The sequence below is a fragment of the Alligator mississippiensis genome, chromosome 6 (assembly GCF_030867095.1).
Source record: "Alligator mississippiensis isolate rAllMis1 chromosome 6, rAllMis1, whole genome shotgun sequence".
NCBI lineage: Eukaryota > Metazoa > Chordata > Crocodylia > Alligatoridae > Alligator > Alligator mississippiensis.
In genome coordinates this window covers 25,124,836-25,148,451 of record NC_081829.1, presented here as the reverse complement: position 1 = coordinate 25,148,451, position 23,616 = coordinate 25,124,836, and the positions used below count along the sequence as shown (strand labels likewise).

General features: G+C 43.8%; 1 protein-coding gene across 6 annotated transcripts in view; it reads left to right on the top strand.

Annotated features, from left to right (window-relative positions):
* Nucleotides 1-23,616, top strand: part of PPP3CB (protein phosphatase 3 catalytic subunit beta) — an 86,356-nt gene that overhangs the window by 32,543 nt on the left and 30,197 nt on the right. For all 6 annotated transcript variants that reach the window (XM_014601398.3, XM_019497097.2, XM_059729720.1 and 3 more), the window contains 2 exons: nucleotides 3,963-4,074; nucleotides 5,283-5,428. In XM_014601398.3, the coding sequence (XP_014456884.1) occupies nucleotides 3,963-4,074; nucleotides 5,283-5,428 (258 nt within the window). The remainder of the gene's footprint in view (nucleotides 1-3,962; nucleotides 4,075-5,282; nucleotides 5,429-23,616) is intronic.

Below are 23,616 nucleotides of genomic sequence, written 5' to 3'. Positions count from 1 at the left end.
ACAAAAATCCTTGCCTCTTGCATATTCTTAACCCATTCATTTTGAAGCAAGTTTATTTTAATAACACTTCCTGCTAGTAAAATAAAATTTTAGCGTTTAGCTGGAGCATCCAGAGATTGCCAAGTTGTCTGTTCCATTGATGCAGGAGTCTGAAGGAAAAACCACTTTATAGGAAATGGTCTGATGTTCTGACATTTAACATGAAGAGATATCCTATTGAGACTAAAAGTCCCCACATTGAATGTGGACAAGCTGCTTACATCCAGATTAAGGTTTTTGTTGTGGGACCTATAAATTCTCTTTACTTCCATATTGAAAGTAATGTGACACAGATAACTTTGTGGCTCTGACTTGGGCCATTCCTCCCTCACTGTAAAACAGAACTCTGTCAATACAGGAAAGCTACTGATACAATTGTGTGTTATTAACATAATGGTTTTATTCTTGCACTGGTTACATACTGTTATGGGAAATTGGGTGTTGTTCCTAGATGAAGCAACCTTAAAAAAAAAAAAAAAAAAAAAAAAAAGAATGCCCTGGAATTTTCCTTAAACAATTCCTTTGTGTAATATAAATGACTAAGGTCTCTGACAGGAGTTAAAACAACGACGAGATGGGGATTGGAAAAATTCTATACCTGATCCCAAACTTTGTGCTTCCTGCCATGCCAGACATTAATGGCAGAAGGCACAATGTTTGGGATGGGGCATAAAATTCCTCTGATGCTAGTTGCACCACTGCTGAGTTGCAGCTAATTGAGTCTTAAAGATCAGGCAGGGGGCATCACTGTCCTGGACCCAGGGCTGCCACCATCCCCAGCAGGTGTGAGACCTAGGGCTGTTGGGCTGACAATCAGCTTACTGTCAGTCCAGCCCCAGGACAACTCAGTTGCATGTGTGGTGTAGATGTCCAGGGGCACTGGATCCATGGGATCGAAGAGCCTCTTTTTTACCCTGGGGTCCCGATGCACTGGGACATCTAAAAACTGTGGGTGCAGCCTAGTTCCCTGGAACCCAGTATTTTAAAGTGCCTTACCCTGCAGCTGCTGCAGGAGTTTCAGGGCAAGGTAGGAAAGTGTACTGGGCTTGGAGAGGTTGCCAGGTTCCTGGCAGTCAGCTCCTTGGTTCCCGCTGCTAGAGAACCTTGCTACCTACTATACCAGCAGCTGATTTTTGGTATTAGGACCAGGGCTGTCCAGGTCCTGATGCTAACCATACCCCCAGGCCAATATAGCAGTCAGCTGATTGTCAGCATCAGCATAGGGGTGCTGCATGTTCAATTTATCATGTCATACAAATAAGCTGCAAAGATGCTTCACATTTTGTGAACCATCTTTGGGGTTTGTACACCACTTTATGGTGCCATAAATTGGCTGAGTGTTTAGCGTTGTTACTATTTATGGTGTGATTAACATGTTAATTGCCCCATAACTGTAACATGTGCCGAGGAACTAAAGGATGAGAATGAAGCTACCATTTTGCCAGTATCTTCTATTACAAACTTGTTTGTGCCTTTGGCTGTTCACTGTGAACAGTACATATACATTTTCTGTAAAAATGTACTTGGCAAGCAGCCTATACTTCTTAAATGTGTAAAAGTCTCCAGCTTCTCTTATGCATTTGGCTCTGGTTCTCTATTCCTTTATCTCAACCTGTAAGCAGACTGGGCTGTCTGCTGTTAAGTAGTTGATAGTAAAGTGTTAGTGTTTGAAAAAATCTCAGAACCAGCCTATTTACAGAAATATTGAGATATCCAGTTTTTCTGAATACCTGCCTAAGGTTCAGTCGGATATGCATATTTTCTTGTTAATGATAGTTTGTTATTTGAGATTAGTTAAACTAATTATAGGACTTTTTCTTAAAGTTGATTTTATTGTATTTAATAGTAAATATTCTGTTTCTTTAAAAGAAAATGAAGTTTTTTATTGTGTATAGATTTATAGATTCATAAATTCATAGATGTTAGGGTCGGAAGGGACCTCAATAGATCATCGAGTCCGACCCCCTGCATAAGCAGGAAAGAGTGCTGGGTCTAGATGACCCCAGCTAGATACTCCTCTAACCTCCTCTTGAAGACCCCCAGGGTAGGGGAGAGCACCACCTCCCTTGGGAGCCCGTTCCAGACCTTGGCCACTCGAACTGTGAAGAAGTTCTTCCTAATGTCCAATCTAAATCTGCTCTCTGCTAGCTTGTGGCCATTGTTTCTTGTAACCCCTGGGGGCGCCTTGGTGAATAAATCCTCACCAATTCCCTTCTGTGCCCCCGTGATGAACTTAAAGGCAGCCACAAGGTCGCCTCTCAACCTTCTCTTGCGGAGGCTGAAAAGGTCCAGTTTCTCTAGTCTCTCCTCGTAGGGCTTGGTCTGCAGGCCCTTGACCAGACGAGTTGCCCTTCTCTGGACCCTCTCCAGGTTATCCGCATCCTTCTTGAAGTGTGGCGCCCAGAATTGCACGCAGTACTCCAACTGCGGTCTGACCAGCGCCCGATAGAGGGGAAGTATCACCTCCTTGGACCTGTTCGTCATGCATCTGCTGATGCACGATAAAGTGCCATTGGCTTTTCTGATGGCTTCGTCACACTGCCAGCTCATGTTCATCTTGGAGTCCACTAGGACTCCAAGATCCCTTTCCACCTCTGTGCCACCCAGCAGGTCATTCCCTAGGCTGTAGGTGTGCTGGACATTTTTCCTCCCTAGGTGCAGCACTTTGCATTTCTCCTTGTTGAACTGCATCCTGTTGTTTTCTGCCCACTTGTCCAACCTATCCAGGTCTGCCTGCAGCTGTTCCCTGCCCTCCGGCGTGTCCACATCTCCCCATAGCTTTGTGTCATCTGCAAACTTGGACAGAGTACATTTCACTCCCTCGTCCAAGTCGCTGATAAAGACATTAAAGAGTATCGGTTCAAGGACCGAGCCCTGTAGGACCCCACTGCCCACACCCTTCCAGGTCGAGACCGACCCATCCACCATGACTCTCTGGGTGCGACCCTCTAGCCAATTCGCCACCCACCGGACTGTGTAGTCATCCACATCACAGCCTCTTAACTTGTTCACCAGTATGGGGTGGGATACCATATATATAAGTTTGTTCCCTTAAAAGATTTTCTAAAATCAAGAAAATTGAGTGAATGATAAATTTAGCTTTCTTGTTCTTAAAAAAAAAAAATCTAATGAAAAATAGTCACTGAATCACTTTAGAATAGTAGTGTGAAACTCCTTTTTTTTCTGTGCCCAGTCTGAAGTGTGGATTAGAACAAGATTCAAAATGTAAGCATTAGATTTTTTGGCATTGAAGAGCCTCAGGTAGTAATGGACCCTAAATTTCTTTCTTGAGGTTCAGGAGAATGTCTAGGGTTAGTTACGGTGATTATAGTGGTAATGAAATGAAGAACGTTGCTGTGGCTTCTTCGTAGGCTTTGTTTGATCTCTAATAACTGTTCACTTTCAAGCTTTGTTGAACAGCTAATGCTTTACAAAACTAAATAATTGCCATATATTATCTGCATATCTGCTTTAAACATGAGCCATTTTGTATTGCTGCTTTATTTTTTACAGAAGTCTTCCTTTCTCTGCCAAATAATCTCTAGAATCTATACTGTGAAATCTGATTATATGAGTAACAGTTGTTTCTGCAGATAAAAAGATGGCATCTTTTTATTAGAGAACATGGACTGAATTAAGTTAAATGATTTTTGCATCAGTCTTTAGTTGGTTTTAAAGAGAGTTAAAAAATTGCTTGCAAAATTCAGATACAAAATTTGTTGAATTAGGAAAGCAGTGTTATCAAATGACCATTAGTATCAGTATGTGAAATTGGGTGTCTTGAGAGGCAGGTAAACTTATGTTTGAAGCTACAGTTAATGTTCTTTTATGTGCATAAGGAGGTACTGTGTTCATTGTTAGTAGCCATTTTATTTCTTAAAAAATTATGTGTACTTCATTGAATACCTTTGGTTTTTCAACAGTGTGTGCTGTACTTATGGGTTCTGAAGATTTTGTACCCAAACACATTGTATCTTTTGAGAGGCAATCATGAATGCAGACACCTCACAGAATATTTTACCTTTAAGCAAGAATGTAAGTACTGTTTAGGAATATAGTATTTGTTTTATTGTTGCTCTTTGCTACTCTCCATTGCAGAAATAATTATGTTTAACAGTTTTATTAAGGTCCTTCATGCGTAGCTATACTAGTTTCATTAGATATGCATACAGTTGTAAATATAGTGGAAAGTTAAGTGCGTGCAGTCCTGGTCCTTATAAAATACATTTTAGCCTATGTTTATACATTCATACATCCTGTACAATTTCCTTTGGATTTTAATGTCAAGTTTTGAACAGTTATCGTTAAAACATTTAAGTCTTGCTAGCATATCTGTGTCTCTTAGGGGTATTAAATGATCATGCCCTAACAATTACAGGCAAGCTGGCAGAAGCCCTATTTTAGACTGTTTTTGGTCTTGCTAGTATAGCTTATACCAGGGATTGGCAACCCATGGCCTTACAGGCTGTATCTGCCCACAGAGAGATCTGATCCAGCCCATGGAGATCTGACCCATCACAGGGGATTGGTGACACACAGCTACACAATACTTGCCATCTCCTGTGCAACACTCCCCTCTCTTGTGTGCTTCCCCTTATTTCAAAGGGGTTGGGTGGTAGTTGAGGGATGATAGAGACTTCCAGCATTTAGCCACAGCTGGGTTGCAAGCTCCAGCTGGTGTCAGCAAAAGGCTGCTGACCTGTGGCTTTTCTCATTTGAGGAACTGGTTTCAGCTATACCAGCAAAAAAAATTTCTATTGCTGGTATAAGCTACTCCTATGCTAGGTAGAAGGTTGCAGGTATACCTCTGATGATGAAGCTGTCAAGGCAAACCATATTAAGTGTAGTCAAAACCCTGGAGGAAAATTAGTGTACACATCCTTGATCTTATACTGTCATTAAAAGCTTCTCAAGGTCATCACTAATGCTTAATTAATCTTTATAATCAAGTATATTTCTTGCTTTTAGATTTTTCTTTTCTGATTTCATTTAAAACAAAATCTCTATAACCTTTTTCCATACTTGGGGTTGTGAAGGGATTGGGAAATATAGGTTTACATTTTTGGAAAGAAATTTATCTTGGAAAAGGTTGCTATGTTTTGATTTTTAATTTAAGCATAAGAAATTAACATTTCCTTTTTTTTTTTGGTGCTCACCACATGAGAACTTTCTAGATCTAGAAGCCAATAGAATAGTTTCTTATGTTGATATAATTGTAATATTCTGTTTTTTCTTCTCTATAGGTAAAATAAAATATTCAGAAAGAGTCTATGATGCTTGTATGGAAGCTTTTGATTGCCTCCCTCTTGCTGCACTTTTAAATCAACAGTTTCTCTGTGTTCATGGTGGACTTTCACCAGAAATAAACACACTAGATGACATTAGGAGAGTAAGTATTCTGTATATTTCTAAAAGAGCAGAAGGGAAGGGATTTTTGTGACTGCTTTAAAAATGTCACTTTTGTAAAACTGTCAGCATATTAGTTTCTAGACTTAACTATCTCTTTTTAGCATGAAACAGGAATCAGAAACATGGATTTAACTAGAGTGATTTTAATTAATACTAATACCTGTCTGACGGAATGTTTTTCATTAGTACATCTCAAAGCCCTTAAGAAGGGAGATTGGTATCATTATACCTGTTTTTAACAAATGAGGAAAATAAGGCACAAAGAAAGGGAAGTGATTTGCTAATGTTCACTAGCTATGTCACTGGAAGGAACAGGAACAGAACCAGTGATTCCTAAATCTGTCTTCTAATCCTCAGTTTGTTCCCAGTGTTACTGATTAGCAGGGATCTGGGTTTTCTGTTTCCCACAGAAAACCACATATTTCCCTATTTTATCAGAGAAACAATGGATTTTACCCTTTAGCAGAGAAATCTGCGGATTTCCCAGTTTTGCAAAGAGCTCTGCAGGTGGGCAGAGTTCCAGCCTGCAAGAGCTGATTGCAAAAAGGGCAGGAAACTCCCAGCCCTGCCTGGGAAGAGGGTGGGGGGGAGGGGAGGGGAGGGGAGGGAAGAAGGGGGGGAAGGGCAGGGCCTGAGGCCTCACCCAAGGCTTGGCTCAGGCTCACTTTCCTTCCTGGAGCCTGTGAGGTAAGTGGGGCTTGCAAGGGGCTGAGGGGGTTGTGGGTCAAGGCTGGGCAGGGGGGCACTGGCAGGGCTGGGAGGGAAGCTGGCTGGGGGCTGAGGGATCAGGGAGGTGTTAAGGAAAGACATGGAGTGCATGCTCACCCAGCAGCACGTGGACTGCGAGCGGTGCGGTATTGGACTGAGTGGGCTCCATGCTTCCATGTGAGGCTTCCTTGAAGGGTCAATAGGGTGCCAACCAGGTGGGCACTCCTGCGGAAAGCTGACTGGGGACTGAGGGAGCCTGGGAGGTGCTGATAGCTCGCTGCTATGGGTTCATGTGCCACAAGCCGGGCAGGCACTCCATGTGCAGCTTTTCCCAATGCCTCCCCACTCCCTCAGCCCCCAGACAGCTTCCTGCAGGAATGCCTGCCCGCCCACCTGGCGGTGCATGGACCTGGAGCGGCACACTATTGGCCCTTCAGGGAAGCTGCACATGGAGGTGCAGAGCCCGCTCATGCCGATACTGCACCACTCGGAGTCCATGTGCGGCTGGCTGGGCGGGGACTCCATGTGCATCTTTCTCCAACACCTACCTGCACCCCCAGTCCCCAGGCAGCTTCCCGCAGGAGTGCCTGCCTGGCCAGCAGTGCATGGACCCAGGGCGCACTATTGGCGCGGACTATTGGCCAGCGTGCTATTGGCCCCTCAGGAAAGCTGCACCCAGAGAGCACGCACCCTGCCCCCACCTCCTGCACAGATCTGGGGGGTGCAGGCCCTCCTTGCCCCCTGGGTGTGTGCGCTGTCACTGGGAGCTGGTTCTGCCCCCGCTGCCTGACCCCACAGGAGGCAGGCAGCATCGGGGGAGCTGCAGCAGCCACTGCCTTCTGTTGGGGGCAGGGAGATGCAGACCTGGGTCCCTGGCCCCACAGCCCTGGCAGCTGGGGGCCCTCTCTGGCAGGGCTGGGGGGCCCCTCCAGCAGGACTGTGGATGGGAGACGAGGGGCATGAGCAGGACTGAGGGGTTGTGGAAGGGGAGTGAGGGGCACCAGTTGGGCTGGGGGGCTGTTGTGAGGGGCATGAGCAGGGCAGAGGGGCTGTGGGGGAGTGAGGTGCACGAGTAGGTCTGTGGGGCTGTTGTGGGGGGGGAGTAAGTGGCATGAGCAGGTCCAGGGGGGGGGGAGGGGAGGTTGTGGGGGGCCTTTAATTTTAATAATGAATTTGGGGGTGTTTATCAGAGAATTTGCAATTTTTTTTATCAGGGTAAACCAGGATTGCTGCTGATTGGGAACAGATTCACACTTGTGTGAAGTATTGTGGTTCTAACGCTAGGAAGGGAGTGGGGAGTGCTTACATCCATGCTTTGGAGATCCCAGAGACTGGGTGGCCTATGGTTGGGAGCATTTTCACACAGGGGTATATTATATAAGCATATGGCTCATGGAGCTGCTCTGTAACCCTGCTGGAAGTTGTGGGGTGTGACCAAGGGTGAGTGGCCTGCTGCAGACTTTGGGGTCTTTGGGCCCCAGTGGACGTGGTGATCGGTGGCAGGAGGATAAGTGAGGGATGACAGTCCTGGTTGACCTCCAGCTACTTTTCCTGTCATGCCTGCTGCATGCCCTGTGCCAGAGCTGGAGTTACCACTGTGACATGGTATACAGGGCAGTGACAGCTCTGGCTCTGGCGTGGGGTATACAGTGGGTGGCTGGGGCCATCATCACATGCCTCAAGTCAGAGCCAGAGCAGTGCAGCCACTCAGTACTTTGGGTGGGTGCCAGAGCGGCTGCTGTATGCTCTGGGTCAGAGCTAAAGCTGCTGCCACAGCCACTGTTGCTGCCACCACCACCACATGCTCCTGGTCAGAGCCAGAGCTGGATCTTGCAAGTTGCCTCATGATTTGGATCTGGCCTGGTGTATACAGTTTGGTGTGTGCTTACTATCATATTTTGATGGATTGCTGCTAACTTTCAGCAAAGCAATTATGACTTCACATCTCCAATATAATAGAGCTGTCTGTAGTATCTTGTATTATCCAGAAAATAAAATGTATCTTGAGAACCAGAAATATTTAATAAAAGCAAGTTTAGATTTAAAATGGAAAAGAGCTCTCACTAATGTAGTTAAACTATGTGCAGAAAAGTGTAATTAGTTCAGAATGACTCTAGTGCAGTTTGTTTGCTTGTTTTTTTTCTGAAAGACCTTGGACTTAAGACATTGCAATGTGCTATAATAGTTCAGCAAAGAAAATTACTGTTCTGGGGAAATGGGAAAAGTAATTTTCTGAATATCACTGAGCAAGTATGCTCTAGGTATATCAGTAATTGAGAAGGATGAAAATATTTTTTTTCAAAAACTGCATGCTATGAAGTATTTAGTACTGTGGTTGTTTCATTGAAATGGGAGCTGAGCCCGATACCATCAGATTCTGGCTTAAGGCTCCTACTCACTTGATGATTATATCAGTTCAGAATTTTCAGTCTGCTGTTGCTTTCTCTTTTGAATACCCCCTTTCTGTTTAAGTGAACATTTTTCATCTCACTCCTTGACTACGAGGTTTGGTTCCTCCCTTTGCAAAACAATATTGATTATTTCAAGTTTGGAACATTACCATGAAGTCTGAGATCAGTAGCATTGTATACTTAGACCTAGATTATTTTCAAAATTTCATATTGTTCAATATTGAATTAAAAAACTCTGTCAGTTATGCAGGAAGTTGTCAAGATTCTGCTGTCTGCTTGTGTCCTCACTGGGACATTCACAGGTAATAAAGGTCCTAAATTTATTTCTCTGGGGAATAGGTCTGATTTCAAAGGGAAGAGGGAAGAAAGAATCATGTGACTGGTGACAAGATAACTGCAGAAGGAACGAGAAGCCAGTCATGGTTTCCAGAATTTCCTGGTCTGTTCTTTTGTCATCTGCAAGCTGTCCAGAGTATTAGGAGAGGTTGGTAACATCATATTGGTCCTGTTAGGAAAAACTGGATTTTTATAGTGATGAAGAAAAACTCATAGATGAATTACAGTACAATGTTTCTGAGGCAAGGCTTCTTAATTTTTTTTCCTGAGTGAAGTGGGTAGGTTTTGACACTCGGTGTCCTCCTTCTATCTTGAGATCTAGCTTCAGTTCTTTGTCACTTATCAGTCTTTTAAAGTTGAGAGCTTTTACCAGTACTGTATATTTGTCTGCATTTATTTTCCTGTGATGTTGACAATAGCTGTAAAGCAGTGGTCTGCAACCTTTTAAGGTAGCAGGCTGGATTGACATTTTGAGTGGAGGGGGTGGGGAAGGAAGACAGATAGATGGGCGTTAGGACCCAGCCACCATTGCTGTTCCCCCTTTCCTGCTCACGAGCATGGGGAGAACACCCACCCTTCTATTTTTCCCTGTCACCATCCCTTTTCTTCCTGCACCTGCCTCCACCCCTTTTCCCTGTGCCTGCATGGGGAAAGCAACTGCTGCTGAAACTAGACCCCCTGCCAATGCTACTGAAGTCCCATTTCCAGCATGTGGGTAGTAAGTTGCAACCCCTGCTGTAAAGGATTTACAGTCCACAATTTTCCCACAAGAAAAGGAGATTTTTAAGTGTTTATAATCTTCTTCTGAAAGGGGTGTTTACTGTTGTACTTCACCAGGACAGTAAATGTCTTCATAACATGTAGCAGTGGTGGAATTTAAAGGTTTAGAAATTTGTTGTGAGGGTTTCCCATGTTTTGATAGAGAAAGATACCCAAGATTCCTAAGATAACTAATACCTTTGTATAACGAGGACTGAGCTAACTTTTCTGTATTGTAAAACGTTTGGGAATACAAATGGCAGGCATATTTTTAAATGCGTTCTTAATTACAGAAGAAACCTCCTATTCTTACATTTCATGAATTTCCACAAAAACACAAGTCTTTTCCTATTTCAAGCAATTTTTAAAAGCCAAGTGATCTGTATGTGTAAGTTCACTTTCCAATGCACAAAATTAAATCTTATTATGAAGGTCTTCCAGTCATTGGTATAAATTTCCAACTGTGTGTTGTATGAAAATTACAACGTATAAAACCGAGACAGTGAAGAAATATTTTTAAAAATATTGGATGAAAAGGATTTTCTTATGACATTGCATTTTTGAAAATGCTTTCTCATAGGAGAGCTGCTTTCTTATATTTTGAATTTAATTAAAAATGTATGTATACCATAAGCTTAATTTAAAAATATTTACATTCAAAATTTACCTGTGCTAAAAGAAACCGAAAGATTAAGTGACAGAGGTGTTAAATGCTGACTGTTTTGTTGGCTGGTATATAGCTTCTTGTAGTCATTTAAAAGTGGGGAAAGAATTGATAGTAGTTTGTTCATATTGGCCCTTTGTGAATTTTTTTTGTGAAATGGCCACATCTGTGCTTTTACACAACACAAGGTCATTTAATTTTCAAGGATCCCAGAGAACTTTACAAACTGCATTAGCATGCACTGGAATCAGTCTGGTCTTCTCTTACTGAACCTATGTTGTGGAAGGTGTTGTACACACAGGGATTACAGTGTGAATTAAAAACAAGCAGGAATCTTATCAAGGGATAAGGCGCAACGCTGCATTTATTGAAAACATAAGACAAAATAAAAGAAAGAACAACAAAAAGGTGGTGTTTCCTATCTCATACAGTCACACATACATACCCATTTATTCACATACAGACAAAAGGAAACAGACAGACAGTCCTGCAAATATCAAGATATTACCAGTCCTTAAGATGCTTGAGTTAGCTCGGTGGCCAGCCAAGTTAACCGCAAGAATGAAGCCAGGTCTTGTCGGATGCATACTGCTACTGCTTCTATGCAGGACAGATGCAAAGTCTCTTTGTTTTTGCCCATCTTTATAGTGATTGTTCCCCATGCAGATCTGTGGGTCTTGCTATGTCACATCCCCTCGATGACGAAATGATCCTCCTCTTCAGTTACAATGTTATAATTGACAGACTGTTTGGGCTTTGTGGTCTGCAATTTCTTCCATCTGTTTTCAGCAGTTTCTTCAGCCATTGGAACAAAACATGATCTTGTATTTTTGTAATTTTTAACTGCTGATCTTGGACATTGTTGTAACCTTTGACTGTTAAATCACAGAAGGCTATTTCTATCCTTCAAGTCTGAGGTGCAAGACAGACTGTCTCTCTGTATTAATTTCCTCACTTACTGTTTATTCTTTCATTACCTCTTTTCAAACATCTCAGACATACCACAGGCCTTGCCATATACATTACTTCTCTTATATTATATTTAACCTACAAAAGTACAAAACAAAATGACTGTTACACTTATGCTAAGCAATGTAAAAATCAAAATGGAGTCTCAGCTAGGGATAAGTTACACAGTTACTTGAGCAAACTAAAATGGATATTGGTTATAAAATAATAATTAACAAAGCAAAGGATATTGTAAAGGCAATATTAAGAGTATATACAGGCAAATTAACTTTTAGTTTAACAGAATACATTATGCAAGCTGTCTCACAGCTGAAAGTATTTTTAAAAATTTAAATCAGACCTGGAAGTGTGATTTATTTTCTTAGTTTCATGGTAGCTAGGGTCAGGAGGGACCTGAACAGATCATCTAGCCTGACCCCCTGCCACAGGCAGGAATGAAAGCTGGGTACAAAAGACCCCTGACAGGTGATCATCTAACCTCTTTTTGAATTTACCCAAGGTAGAGGTGAGGACCACTTCCCTAGGAAGTTGGTTCCAGATTCTGGCCACCTTAACTGTAAAATATTGCCTCCTGATCTCTAACCTAAACCTATTCTCCATTAGCTTATTACCATTGTTCCTCGTCACCCCAGGTGGTGCTGGGGAGAATAGGGCTCTTCCTATTTGCTGATTTTAACCCATAGTTGGCAGTTATGGTAGTAATTACCAGGGTGCACTCATAAAAAAAATTTTCGGCCGATACCAATGGCTGTGATTATTAACCAGCCATATCAGCCAATACTAATCCAATAGCTCATATGCAGCCCAGCAGCTTGGAGAGAAGCGTCTGGCCGGTAAGTCTGTGAGGCAGAAGGGGTGTGGGGGAGAGAAGGGGCGTGGAGCAGGGGAACAGATCGAGGGCCCCCAAGGTGAGGTAGGGAGTGGGGCTGGGGCAGGGTGCAGGATGGAGCTGCAGGCAGCTCACTTGGGGATGCAGTGGGGTGGGGAGGGTGGCGGTTGGCTCCCCTCCGCTGTGTGCACCCCTGGGGAAGGCATGGGGAGCATGTGCCCCCAGGATCTGTGCACGGGGTGACGGCAGGCTGCTCACTGTGGGCTTAGGGTCAGGGACTGCACCAGTCTCTTCTTAGCAGGGGGGCTGGGCTGGGTCTGCAGACAGGGTGGACAGCACTGAGAGGCGTGGCTACTGGGTGAGCTACAGCCACCCCAATATTCGGCATAGCCCCCCCTCTCAGCGCTGCTGCAACCTGCCCTGAGCACAGTCCTGGCCCAGCCCCTCTGCAGAGAAGAAGTTAGTGCAGTCCCCAGCCCCAAGCCCACACCAGGCAGCCTGCCCTCACCCCACACAAATCCAGGGAGCACATGTCCCCCATACCTCCCCCAGGGGTGTGTGCAGCAGTAGGGAGCTGCTCCCTCCGCACCCTCTGGATGAGCCACCTGCAGATCTGTCCCATGCCCCACCCCACCCTGGCTGGGCAGCACTTATCTCTGCCCCAGCCCCACTTCCTCCCTCACAGTGGGGGCCTCTGTCTGCCTGCCCGCCTCCCCACCCCCCCCTTTTCCTCTTCATAGACTTACCAGCTGGATGCTGCTGTCCAAGCTGCCAGGCTGCATTCCTGGCTGCATGCATGCTGTGGCCATATGCATGCACATGGCATTTATTGGTGACATTATCAACTATACCGGCCAAAAAAAGCCTATTGCCAATAATGTTATTTTCCTTTTATCGGTGCTGGTCTGATATGGACTGATATATCAGTGCACCTCTAGTAATTACTCAAGTACAAATTTGCTCATGGAAGCATGTGTCTTGTAATAGAAAAGAAGTAGGATTCATTTTTCATATGAAAGGGGAAATGTCATTCCAACTGTTGTATATGGATAGGATCCCCTGGGTTTTCTACTTGTCAGACCAACTGATTGAATTTTGTTTGTTCATTAGCCAAAAATTTGTGTTCAGTACATTTTGTTTTTCTTTAAAAAATTGGGAAACTTGTAAGCATAGTTTAACACAGTGATTAGTGAGTAACCCTGGGGTGATGCCAGACCCTTTGAAGGGGAATAAGCAAAGTTTAAGGAGATAAGCAGATAAGTCATAGCTCTGGCTTGTCCCTGCTTGGCCAGTCCCCCACCCCCACTGCCCAGCCCCTCTAAAAGAAAGTAAGCATGGTAATATATAAATAGTTTTTGAAATGGCATATCACTTATTTCACAAAAATCATAGAGGGGTGCCTTGCCTCCAGTGAGCAGTTCCTCAAGCCAAAAGTTGAGTACCACTGGTCTAACAGTTACATTTGTTTTTAATCAACTGATCTGAGGTTATTAGTGTATAATTATGATTAAACAGCTTTCTAGTTTCCACACTGAATCAGGGACCTAATATGTTCTTGCCCTTAGGCCCAGAGCTGCTTAGCTATGGATGGATCCCAAGTTTCAGTCAGTCCCAGTTGGGAGTCAGTGCTATTTCTGCTGTGTTTGGTGACAGGAAACAGTTTTGGTGGATGAGAGATCAACTGGTTTAAGACTGAAGCAGAGGTAATGGTTCAAAGAGCCTTTGGAATACAGGAAAAGTTGGATGAAAAACTGAGTGTATATATTCATGGGGAAAGTGGTATACGGAAGACTGTTTCAAAGGAGAAAAGCTAAATGTAGGAAAAGAAGATGATTAGCTGTCCTAGCAAAGAACAAACTAGCAGGAATGTTCTGTAAAATCAAATTAAGGATATGCAGCTTAAAGGTACAAGTGACAACCCCAAAATTTGCTTTTTACCCACTTTTTAAATGTGTATTTATTTCTTTTCCCATCTTATCAATTTTGTTCATTAAATTTGTTTTCCAAATCTCCCTTCTGTTTCTTACAGAGTGCCATTCTCCAGTTATTTTTAACTTCTAATTGAGTATGGGTGTATACAGAAGTGCTCCATGCATGTTTTACAGCGCTGTAATTTAGAGCACTTTTTATAGCACTGTAAAGTTACAGCATTCTTAAATGTGAGAGAAGCACAGTATTTGGTGGGGTGGGAGGTTGCTTTTCAGCCTGCTGGAGCTGCAGGAAACTGAACAGCACCGGATCAGTGGAGAAGGCAGAGCTGGGATGAGAGGCTGTCACTCAGCTGCTCAACCTAACCCCCCGCCCCTCCCCTCCCCTCCCCCAGCGCTGGGAGCGGACACTGTGCCACCAGTGGAGCAGCAGCTGTCACCCAGACTGACAGCCAGGCTCCAAGTGTCTGGTCCTCATCCATGCGGGATCTCAGGGTGTGTGTGTGTCCCACCTGTAGCACATCTCTTCCTCTCCCTTGTCCCCCTGCCTCCGCTGGGAGTGAGGATTCATAGATGTTAGGGTCAGAAGGGACCTCAATAGATCATCGACTCCGACCCCCTGCATAGGCAGGAAAGAGTGCTGGGTCTAGATGACCCCAGCTAGATGCTTATCTAACCTCCTCTTGAAGACCCCCAGGGTAGGGGAGAGCACCACCTCCCTTGGGAGCCCGTTCCAGAACTTGGCCACTCGAACTGTGAAGAAGTTCTTCCTAATGTCCAGTCTAAATCTGCTCTCTGCTAGCTTGTGGCCATTATTTCTTGTAACCCCCGGGGGTGCCTTGGTGAATAAAACCTCACCAATTCCCTTCTGTGCCCCCGTGATGAACTTATAGGCAGCCACGAGGTCGCCTCTCAACCTTCTCTTGCGGAGGCTGAAAAGGTCCAGTTTCTCTAGTCTCTCCTCGTAGGGCTTGGTCTGCAGGCCCTTAACCATACAAGTGGCCCTTCTCTGGACCCTCTCCAGGTTATCCGCATCCCTCTTGAAGTGCGGCGCCCAGAATTGCACGCAGTACTCCAGCTGTGGTCTGACCAGCGCCCGATAGAGGGGAAGTATCACCTCCTTGGATCTATCTGTCTGTCTGTCTTAGATCATGTCTGCCATGAGACCAGGCAGCAGCTCTCACCTGGCTGTGCTTCAAGCCTCTGGTTCCCAGCCACAAAGGGTCTCAGTGGAGGGAGGGGAGGGTGGAGGGCACGCTGCTGTCTCAGTTACCTGAGAGGACCAGGGTGAGTTGCTGGCTTTTGCAGGCTTGACTAGTGCTCTTAGGCTACACGGGTGGTGCTGGAGGACCACTAAGGGGGGATACTGAGCACTAAGCCCATGGGATTCTGGCGGAATCACCAGAAATTTGACCCACCTAGAGAAGTTAGTTAAAGCACTGTAGGTTGCTAAAGTACTATAAAATACAGCGCTTCAGATTTTAAATTAACCCTTGTTAAATGAGGTATTAAAAGCGCCATATCCATTTTTAAAGTGCCGTAAAGCTGTGCCTTTCTGTTAAGTTATGGCAATAAAGCACTTAAAATGGTGAAAAATGCAACTTCTGTGCACGCCCTATGATGCTGAAGTCTGAAACAGTTCTTTGCAGGTGTTTCAGTGATTGCATTGGTATTTTGTTTCACTGTGTGGTTAATAAAGTAAAGCGTAGAATGGGGTGGGAATGGATACAAACTGTAAAGGATGAAAAAATATGAAACAATAGGGGGCAGATACTCCATACGCTCCAGAGTATCACAGTGCAAGCATGAATCTCAAACTGTCTCTCCTATGATGGAGATGGAGAGAAGGAAGGAGAATTAACTGAATAAGCAGTACCATTGTGACAAGGCCTTAGTATTTTCCTTGGAGAAAACAATGGTCAGCAAAAGTGAAAATGGAAACAACCTTTCCCAAGCCCACCACCATACCTTTTCCAAAAGCAGGTTAAGAAGTTATCAGGTGGTGATTTTTATCTAAATCCTACAAGACCTTTAGGTTTGTGTTTGATTTGAGAGAGGAGTTCTTAAAGGAAGCTCAGTCCTGCAGAAAGAGATGCACATTGTCATTGTATTTCTTGCTTTATTCTAAACTGTTGCTGTGTGTCACTATACCACTCTTATGTTCTCTTGGGATTTACTGCTTATTCTTTCTTTCCTCTTGGCACATCTGTTTGGACAGCTTCTTCTGGGAGTTACTGAGTTCTGATTCTGAAAACATGAAGTATTTAAAAGTTAAGCAGGGTATCCATTTGTGTTTCCTGATGAAAACCAGAAATAGGGGTAGTTTTCAAAAAAAGAAAAGAAAAGAGCCTATTTGGGAAGAGGAATTTTAATACATTTTTTGTTGGAGAAACATCAACTTGCTCCTGTGGTCATCAAGAATATTAAGCACACAGGTATAATCCAGCAAGGCATCTGGGTTTCAGACTGCAAAAGGTATGCTTAGAGAGCTGTTCCTTTGTGAGGGTCTGGTGACAAATGAGCCAATGGGCAAGTAAGGTCATCCTTTCAAGTTTGATCCAGAATCTGAGCTTTGCATTTGTGTGACACCCAAGTGAGATGACTTGGGAGAGTGTGCAGATTTTCCTTAGAGTGTCATTCTTTGCTGTTCAACTAGACCGTAAATAATATATAATATTGATATTTAATTGTCAACATTCAACTTCATTATCTAAACCCCATTGCAAAGAAAGGTGGAAGTTCAGAACTCTTGAGAAAAAGATTTAGAAAGCTTGTATTCTGCCACATGAAATGACTGCCTCCCAGAAAAATTGCTGTCTTATTGAATAGGCCTTGACTGTCTCATGTCAGGCAGAAGGCAGGGTAGATTTGCCCCTTATAGACTAACTAAATCAGAGATGTGTACGCTTCCATGAGGAGAAGCTTACTTTATCAGATACTATGAAGGGACTGAAGGAGGCAGAGCTTTTAAATAGAAAGAAGGCAGTGATTGGAATAGAAAGGTAAAGAAGGGGGAGGAAGAACAGGAGCACTGCTGGGAGAGGCAGGTTGGGTAGGAAGGAGGAAGAACAGGAAAGAGCATTAGTTACCTGCCTTAGTCTGAAGTCAGGCTGAAGGCAGGTGCATCTGATGAAGTAAGCCACTGCTTATGAATGCTACTACTTCTACCAAGCACCGGGGAGTAGTAGATACGCTGAAGCGTAGGGCTAGGATTCAGAGAGACCTCGACAAATTGGAGGACTGAACCAAAAGAAATCTTATGAAGTTCATTTAGGACAAGTGCAAAGTCCTGCACTTAGGACAGAACAATCCCATGCACTGTTACAAGTTAGGGACTGACTGGCTAAGCAGCAGCTCTGCAGAAAAGGACCTAGGGTTTACAGTGGGCAAGAAGCTGAATATAAACCAACAGTGTGCCCTTGTTGCAAAGAACTTAATGCCATATTGGGCTGCATTAGTAAGAGCGTTGCCTGTGGATCGAGGGAAGTGATTATTCCCCTCTATTCGGCAATACATCTGGTATACTGTGTCCAGTTTTGGGCCCCCCACTACAGAGAGCATGTGGACAAATTGGAGAGAGTCCAGTGGAGGACAACAAAAATGGTTAAGGGCTTAGGGCACATGATTTATGAGGCGAGACTGAGGGAACTGGGCTTATTTAGTCTGCATAAGAGAAGACTGAGGGAGGATTTAATAGCAGCCGTCAACTACCTGAAGGGTGGTTCCGAAGAGGATGGCGCTAGATCAGAGGTGGGCAATTATTTTGGGCAGGGGGCCGTTTACCCATTTTTGGCAAGCTGTCAAGGGACACATGGGTAGCCCCACCCCTTGACAGGTGCCTCGCCCCCTGGTCACCATCTTGGGACCAAAGTCTCAGGGCCAGCACCGGTGGGGCCCAGAGCAGGGAACAGGCTGGCAGGGGTCTGTGGAGCTGGGCAGGGCTGCACCAGCAGGGAGAGGGGGGGGCTAGCCCAGCTTCATAGAGCCCCTGCCAGCCGGGACCCTGTACACCTGCTGCCCTACTCTGGGCCCCACCAGCACTGGCCCCAGGACACCGGTGTGGGCCCTGTGCACCCGCTCACTCTCAGGCCCCCCCAGCCCCGTGGTACAGGCGGGGGCAGCGTGCAGCCCTGACCCCTTGCTCCCTGGCAGGGAACGAGCTGGTGCTGAGCATGGGGGAAAAGTGGACCCTCCCCCGCCCCGTGGCTGGCGCTTCCTGCTGCTCACAGCCCACACAGGGTTGTCCTGAGCAGGCACAGGCAGCCCCATGCGGGCTGCAAGTGGCTACAGCGCCGGCCACAGTGCAGGGGAGGGGCTACTTTTCCCTGGGCTCCTTCCCTGCTTGCCCTCCCCCCCCCTTACCTGAGTTTCTGGTGCTGGTGCAGCTACATGGTCCCGGGCCAGAAGCCCCTGCTCGGGCTGGGGGGAGTGGGGCTAGGCAGGACCTGCTGTTATGGGAGCCCGCCAGGCTTCCCCTGGGTCCTACTGCCCCTGGTTCCTGTCATTTTTGACAGGAACCGAAGACAGATAAGTATTTTCTAAATTTTTTAGGGGCCCTGTGGGCCGGATAGCATGGGCTGTATTTTGCTCACCCCTGAGCTACACTGTTTTCAGTGGTGGCAGATGACAGAACAAAGAGCAATGATCTCAAACTGCAGCAAAGGAAGTTTAGGTTAGATATTAGGAAAAACTTTCTCATGAGGTGGGTAGTAAAACACTGGAACAGGATACCAAGAGAGGTTGTGAAATGTCCATCCTTGGAGACTTCTAAGACCCAAGCAGACAAAGCCTTGGCTGGGATGATCTAGTTGGGGATGTTCCAGCTTTGAGCAGGCAGTTGGACTAGATGACCTCCTGAAGTCCCTGCCAACCCTGATTTTCTATGATTCTGTGATTATGCATCTCTGACTTAGTTCATCCTATAAAGTGCAAATTTAACCTGCCTTCAATCCATTGAGGGCTTTAGGGGTTAATCATAGAATCAGTGAATCATAGAATCATCGAGTCTGGTCCCCTGCCACAGGCAGGAGGTTAATGAGCTCAAATTAGCTCAACGAGGGTTATAAAAGTTAATCCAGGTAATGGTATAAAATAAAGGATGATGGCTTATCAGACCTTGGCTGGGAATTGTTTGGATTCTGATTACTGTTGCTGTTTTATTTGGTTTCTGAGTTTGTACAATGGACACAGCTGTAAAAGTATTCACTGGTCTAAAATTAATTAGTCAAACTGATGGAGCTGTTTTCTGACTACTGTATATTAAAAATGTAATTTAATTTAATTGGAAGGTGTTATGGCTGCTTTCTCAGAATGCTCTCTAGGTGACAAAGTTTTGTGCTGTTTATTTTTACTGTGAAACACTTTCTCTTTTTTTGTGATTTAGGATTTAGATGGAAAAACAGGTAAAGCACTTAATTTGGGTGCTTTACAGATGATCTGCTATAACTATTTTGTCTGTCCTCTCTCTTCCAGTCTATAAAGAAGCCAAACCACTGCATCTTTAAACCTGTTTTACTTAGGCTTTAAAGTTGCAGGAGTTTAGCTCTACAACAATCCCAGATATAATTCCCTTCCCCCCCACCCGCCTTTTAAAATGGTTTGGTTTTATGTCTGTTCATACTAGTAGTAACTATTTTGGTTATATTTTCCCATTAAAAAATTATGACTGATGGCAAATGCAGCATTTGAGAATAATTTTTAAGACAGAAATGTGTAAAAGTACATATAATAAATCAAGCAGCCACTGTAATGTTTTCATTGATCAATATAGAAACCTTTCCTTGAATAATTTGTTTTATTTTATAAGATATAAAGTTGAACATTCATTATTGCTCTAGCAGACTAATATATTGGAATAAAAATATTGTTTATTTTGTCGTGTATATATAGCAGTCTGTATTACTTATGAATACTATTGTTTGGAGGTTTTGCTTTAATATATTTTGCATTGTATGTCTTTTCTTTTACTTCATGGTGCCTGAATTTGTTATATTTTGCACAACTGTTTTAGGAGTTAGGAGTAGTAGTTCTGTGCAGTGAAAGGATACTTGTATTCTAAGCTGTCACCTTTTTCTCCTTGCGTCTTTGATTAACGTACATTTTCTCAAATATGATGCAGCTCACTTCTCCTTTTCCTCATAGAGACTGAATTTTAAGGGTTCTTTGTAGTACCCATCCCATTTCTCAAAATTGTGGGGAAGGAAGTTGACTGGAAAACTTAATTTTATTATGTCGCTTTCCAAATTTTAAGTCAGGGGGGGCCAAACTTTTTGGCAGGCATGCCCCAAGCACCACTCTCATCCTCTTCCCAAAATGAACGGATATGTTTGTGCTTAGTCACTCTCTGACTCCCTTTCCTATCCATAAAAATGGAGAGAATGGTTCTTCTATTCATTTATGTTTGTGAAGCAATCTGGTACTGTAGCAGTGTATGCTGTTGGAAACCTTTTTAAAAAAAAAAAGAATAATTTTTTCCCCATAGCAGAATTTGAATAATGTATTGTAAATAAGGTAGGGGCCGCACATGGAACTCCAAGGAGAAAATAAAATAATAGATTCTCAGCAGCAAGCTGTGTTCATTTTGTTCATTGAATGAGACAAGATTCTATGGGGAAAAAGGTTGGGTGATTTTTGTAATTGAAACCCTGTCATAAAACATACTTGCAAATGGTCCAGATTAAAGTTGCACAGGCAGCCTTCATTTGGGCATTTTCTTACTTCTGAGTGCTTTATCTTAGAACCTTAGTAATAGTGTCTTGATGTTGTTTTATTTGTATAACTAAGTCTCTAAGAAAGCAAACTGAAAACGAGATTAATCATGAGGAGCTACATTGAAACCTGTGCAGGCCCTGAGTGGCTTAAACTTTGGTTATGTCACAAAGACCTCTGTCATTTGAATTGATGTAGTAGCAGGTTGATAGTATACCAGCAGTAGAGGAGTAAGGGAGACAGACAATGGCTTTCACCAATACTTGCTGAAAGAGCAGTGGAGAGGTGCAGGAATCTTAGATTTTATTCCAGGCTCTAAAGGTGCTTTAGTGTGTATAGACTCTGCTGCCCATTCTCCCGAACGTTGACCCCTTTTGTTTTACCTCTTGCAAACTTCTTCCTGTCGGAGTCCTATATCTGTTGCACCACTTGTTCCTTCTCCCCTTCTCCTCATCTAGTGTGTTCCAATTTTCCCACCTCAGTCTCTTGGTCCTTGTATAGCCTCCTCCCCTTATACGTTTTACTCCTACCCATCCAGATTTTCTGTCCCAGTCTCCTGTTTCCCAGGCATTATTAGCTTTCTTGTCCCCAGTTTCCTTGCTCAGTTGGCCTCACTTCCCTCCCCAGTTCCCCTCTCTGTTCTTTCTTCATCCTCTAGTTGCAGTTCTCTACTTGCATTGCACATCACTGCTGGGTTCCAGTCCCATCTCTCTTTGTAGGCTTCCCTTCTAACCTGTATCCTTTCTTCCCTTATTTCCTCATCCCAGCATCTCTGCCTGATTAAAGCCAGTTCTCTTCCACACACCCAGCATGTCTCATGCCCCACTTTTAACAGAAACTGTAATGGAGCCATTACTGGGAGTCTGTCTGTAATCTCTCACATCTTTGCTCTCTGTCTTGCTTGAGATCTCCTTTTTGTTGACAACACATTTGACGACAAACCCCCTGATCCACCTTTCACATCATTCTTGGGGTGCCTGTATACATAGGGACCTACCTAAATTACAGTTTCACAGAAACCTCAAAAAACAGTGTTATCTACCATTGCCGGGAAATCTGGCATGGGATCCGATTTTCTGTGAAGTCAACCAAAAAAACCCCCAAATGGTAGTGAGATAGACTGAGTGAAGGTGCTCTCCACCAATCAGCTGTGAGGGGCAGGGCAAAGGAAAAGGAAGCGGTAGTGATTAGACTGAGTGAAGGCACCCTCTGCCAATCAGTGGTGAGGGACAAGGCAAAGAAAACAGTAGTGACATAAACTGAGTGAAGGTGCCCTCAGCCAGCCATCAGTGAGGGGCGGGGTTGCTGTGACATGCCCGTGAAATTGGTTGTGTGTGCTGTGAGCGGGCCAAAAAAACTTGTCGTCTCACTGTGACTTAGGTAGGTCTCTGTTTATACAGGGACTCTCAAGAAAGGAATGACAAGTTGCCTAAAGTCAGCAAGTCACTATGCACAAATGTATTGTGTATCTAAATGGGGTGCTCTTATTTAGAAATAAAGTGACTTTCACTTGTAGCTTAATCCACATCCAGGATCATGCTACTCCTGAATGAAAGCATTCATGTTAGGGTTTAATGCATTTTCTTTAGGAACAATGAATTCTTACAGCTTTAGGACTTGTCAACACAGAGAATTCAGATTAATATAGGATGTGAATTTAAAGCAGAATAACTTTGATTAACACATTGTGTCAGTGCTATTATGCTTTAATAAGAATGCCTTATTCTGAAATAATTACCTGCTAAAGCAAGCAGGTTCAGCGACTTCGGAATAAAACATCCACCCAGGTTGTTGATCAGGAATTAACTAGTCTGAAATAACTTCCCATGTGGACAAATTCTTAGTTAACATTTCCCATGTGACAAGTGCTTAGAGCTTTATGTAGCTGTAAATACAGTCTGCATATGGAACAGTTTGCAAGCCAGCTTCTTATGTTTTGGATAAGTCTTTAGAAATGTGCCAACTGCTAGATCAGAAATTTTCTATTAAGTGAAATAGGAGCTACAGTCATATACTGAATATTTAAATAGGTGTTTAAGCAGAATAGCTTTCCACAACCTATTTTCCTAAAAAAAATCAATCTATTTTCTTCATAAAAATAAAAACTAAAAGGCCCCCATATTTTTCTAGATGCTGTGAGAAGGTAACTTGGAAGAAAGATGTGTGGTTTCCAGGAACTGAATGTTTTGATGTATACTGCTGCCTTCTCTTCATTCTGGTCAGGAGCATAGAAAATGTTTTAGAAAAATCAGTCTAGAATGTTTCTCTAAGCTCCTTTTTCTGGGCTTGCAATCCTTTGCTTTCCAGATGTTATTCCAGGCAGTACAATCTTTCTTCTGTAGATGCCTCAGTTAAGACCTTGTACTAAACCTCTTGCTGTTGGCTGATAAACTTGATGTTTTAGTCTGCAGTAACTCAGGTGCCCCAGGCAGTTAATGAATTTGCTTCATCACTCCAGAAGAATTCCAGTCAGCATTCTATCATGCAGCATGGGGATTGTTATCCTTTGGATTATTAACATTTAAGGAATAAATCCCAACGTAAAATTCAGTTGAAACCTGCCTGGTTTTTGTTCTGGCAGGGATTTGTAAAGAACTGGACCTCTCCACTTATGTTACAGGTGGCTCAGACTTTCCAGGGTATGAAACAGATTGGCACTGCTCCTGGTTCCATATTGCAGTGGGTCCCTACTGACTGTTACAGGCTAAAGAAAGTTCTTCAGTTGCTCACCAAACCTCCCTTCGAACCTGTCATGAAAAGTTAAGTGTTGTCTAGCACCATGAAAGTCATCTTTGGCATGGGAGGTAAAATGAGATTAATGCAATGTCCCTCAAAGAACTTTTCCTACATTTCTTG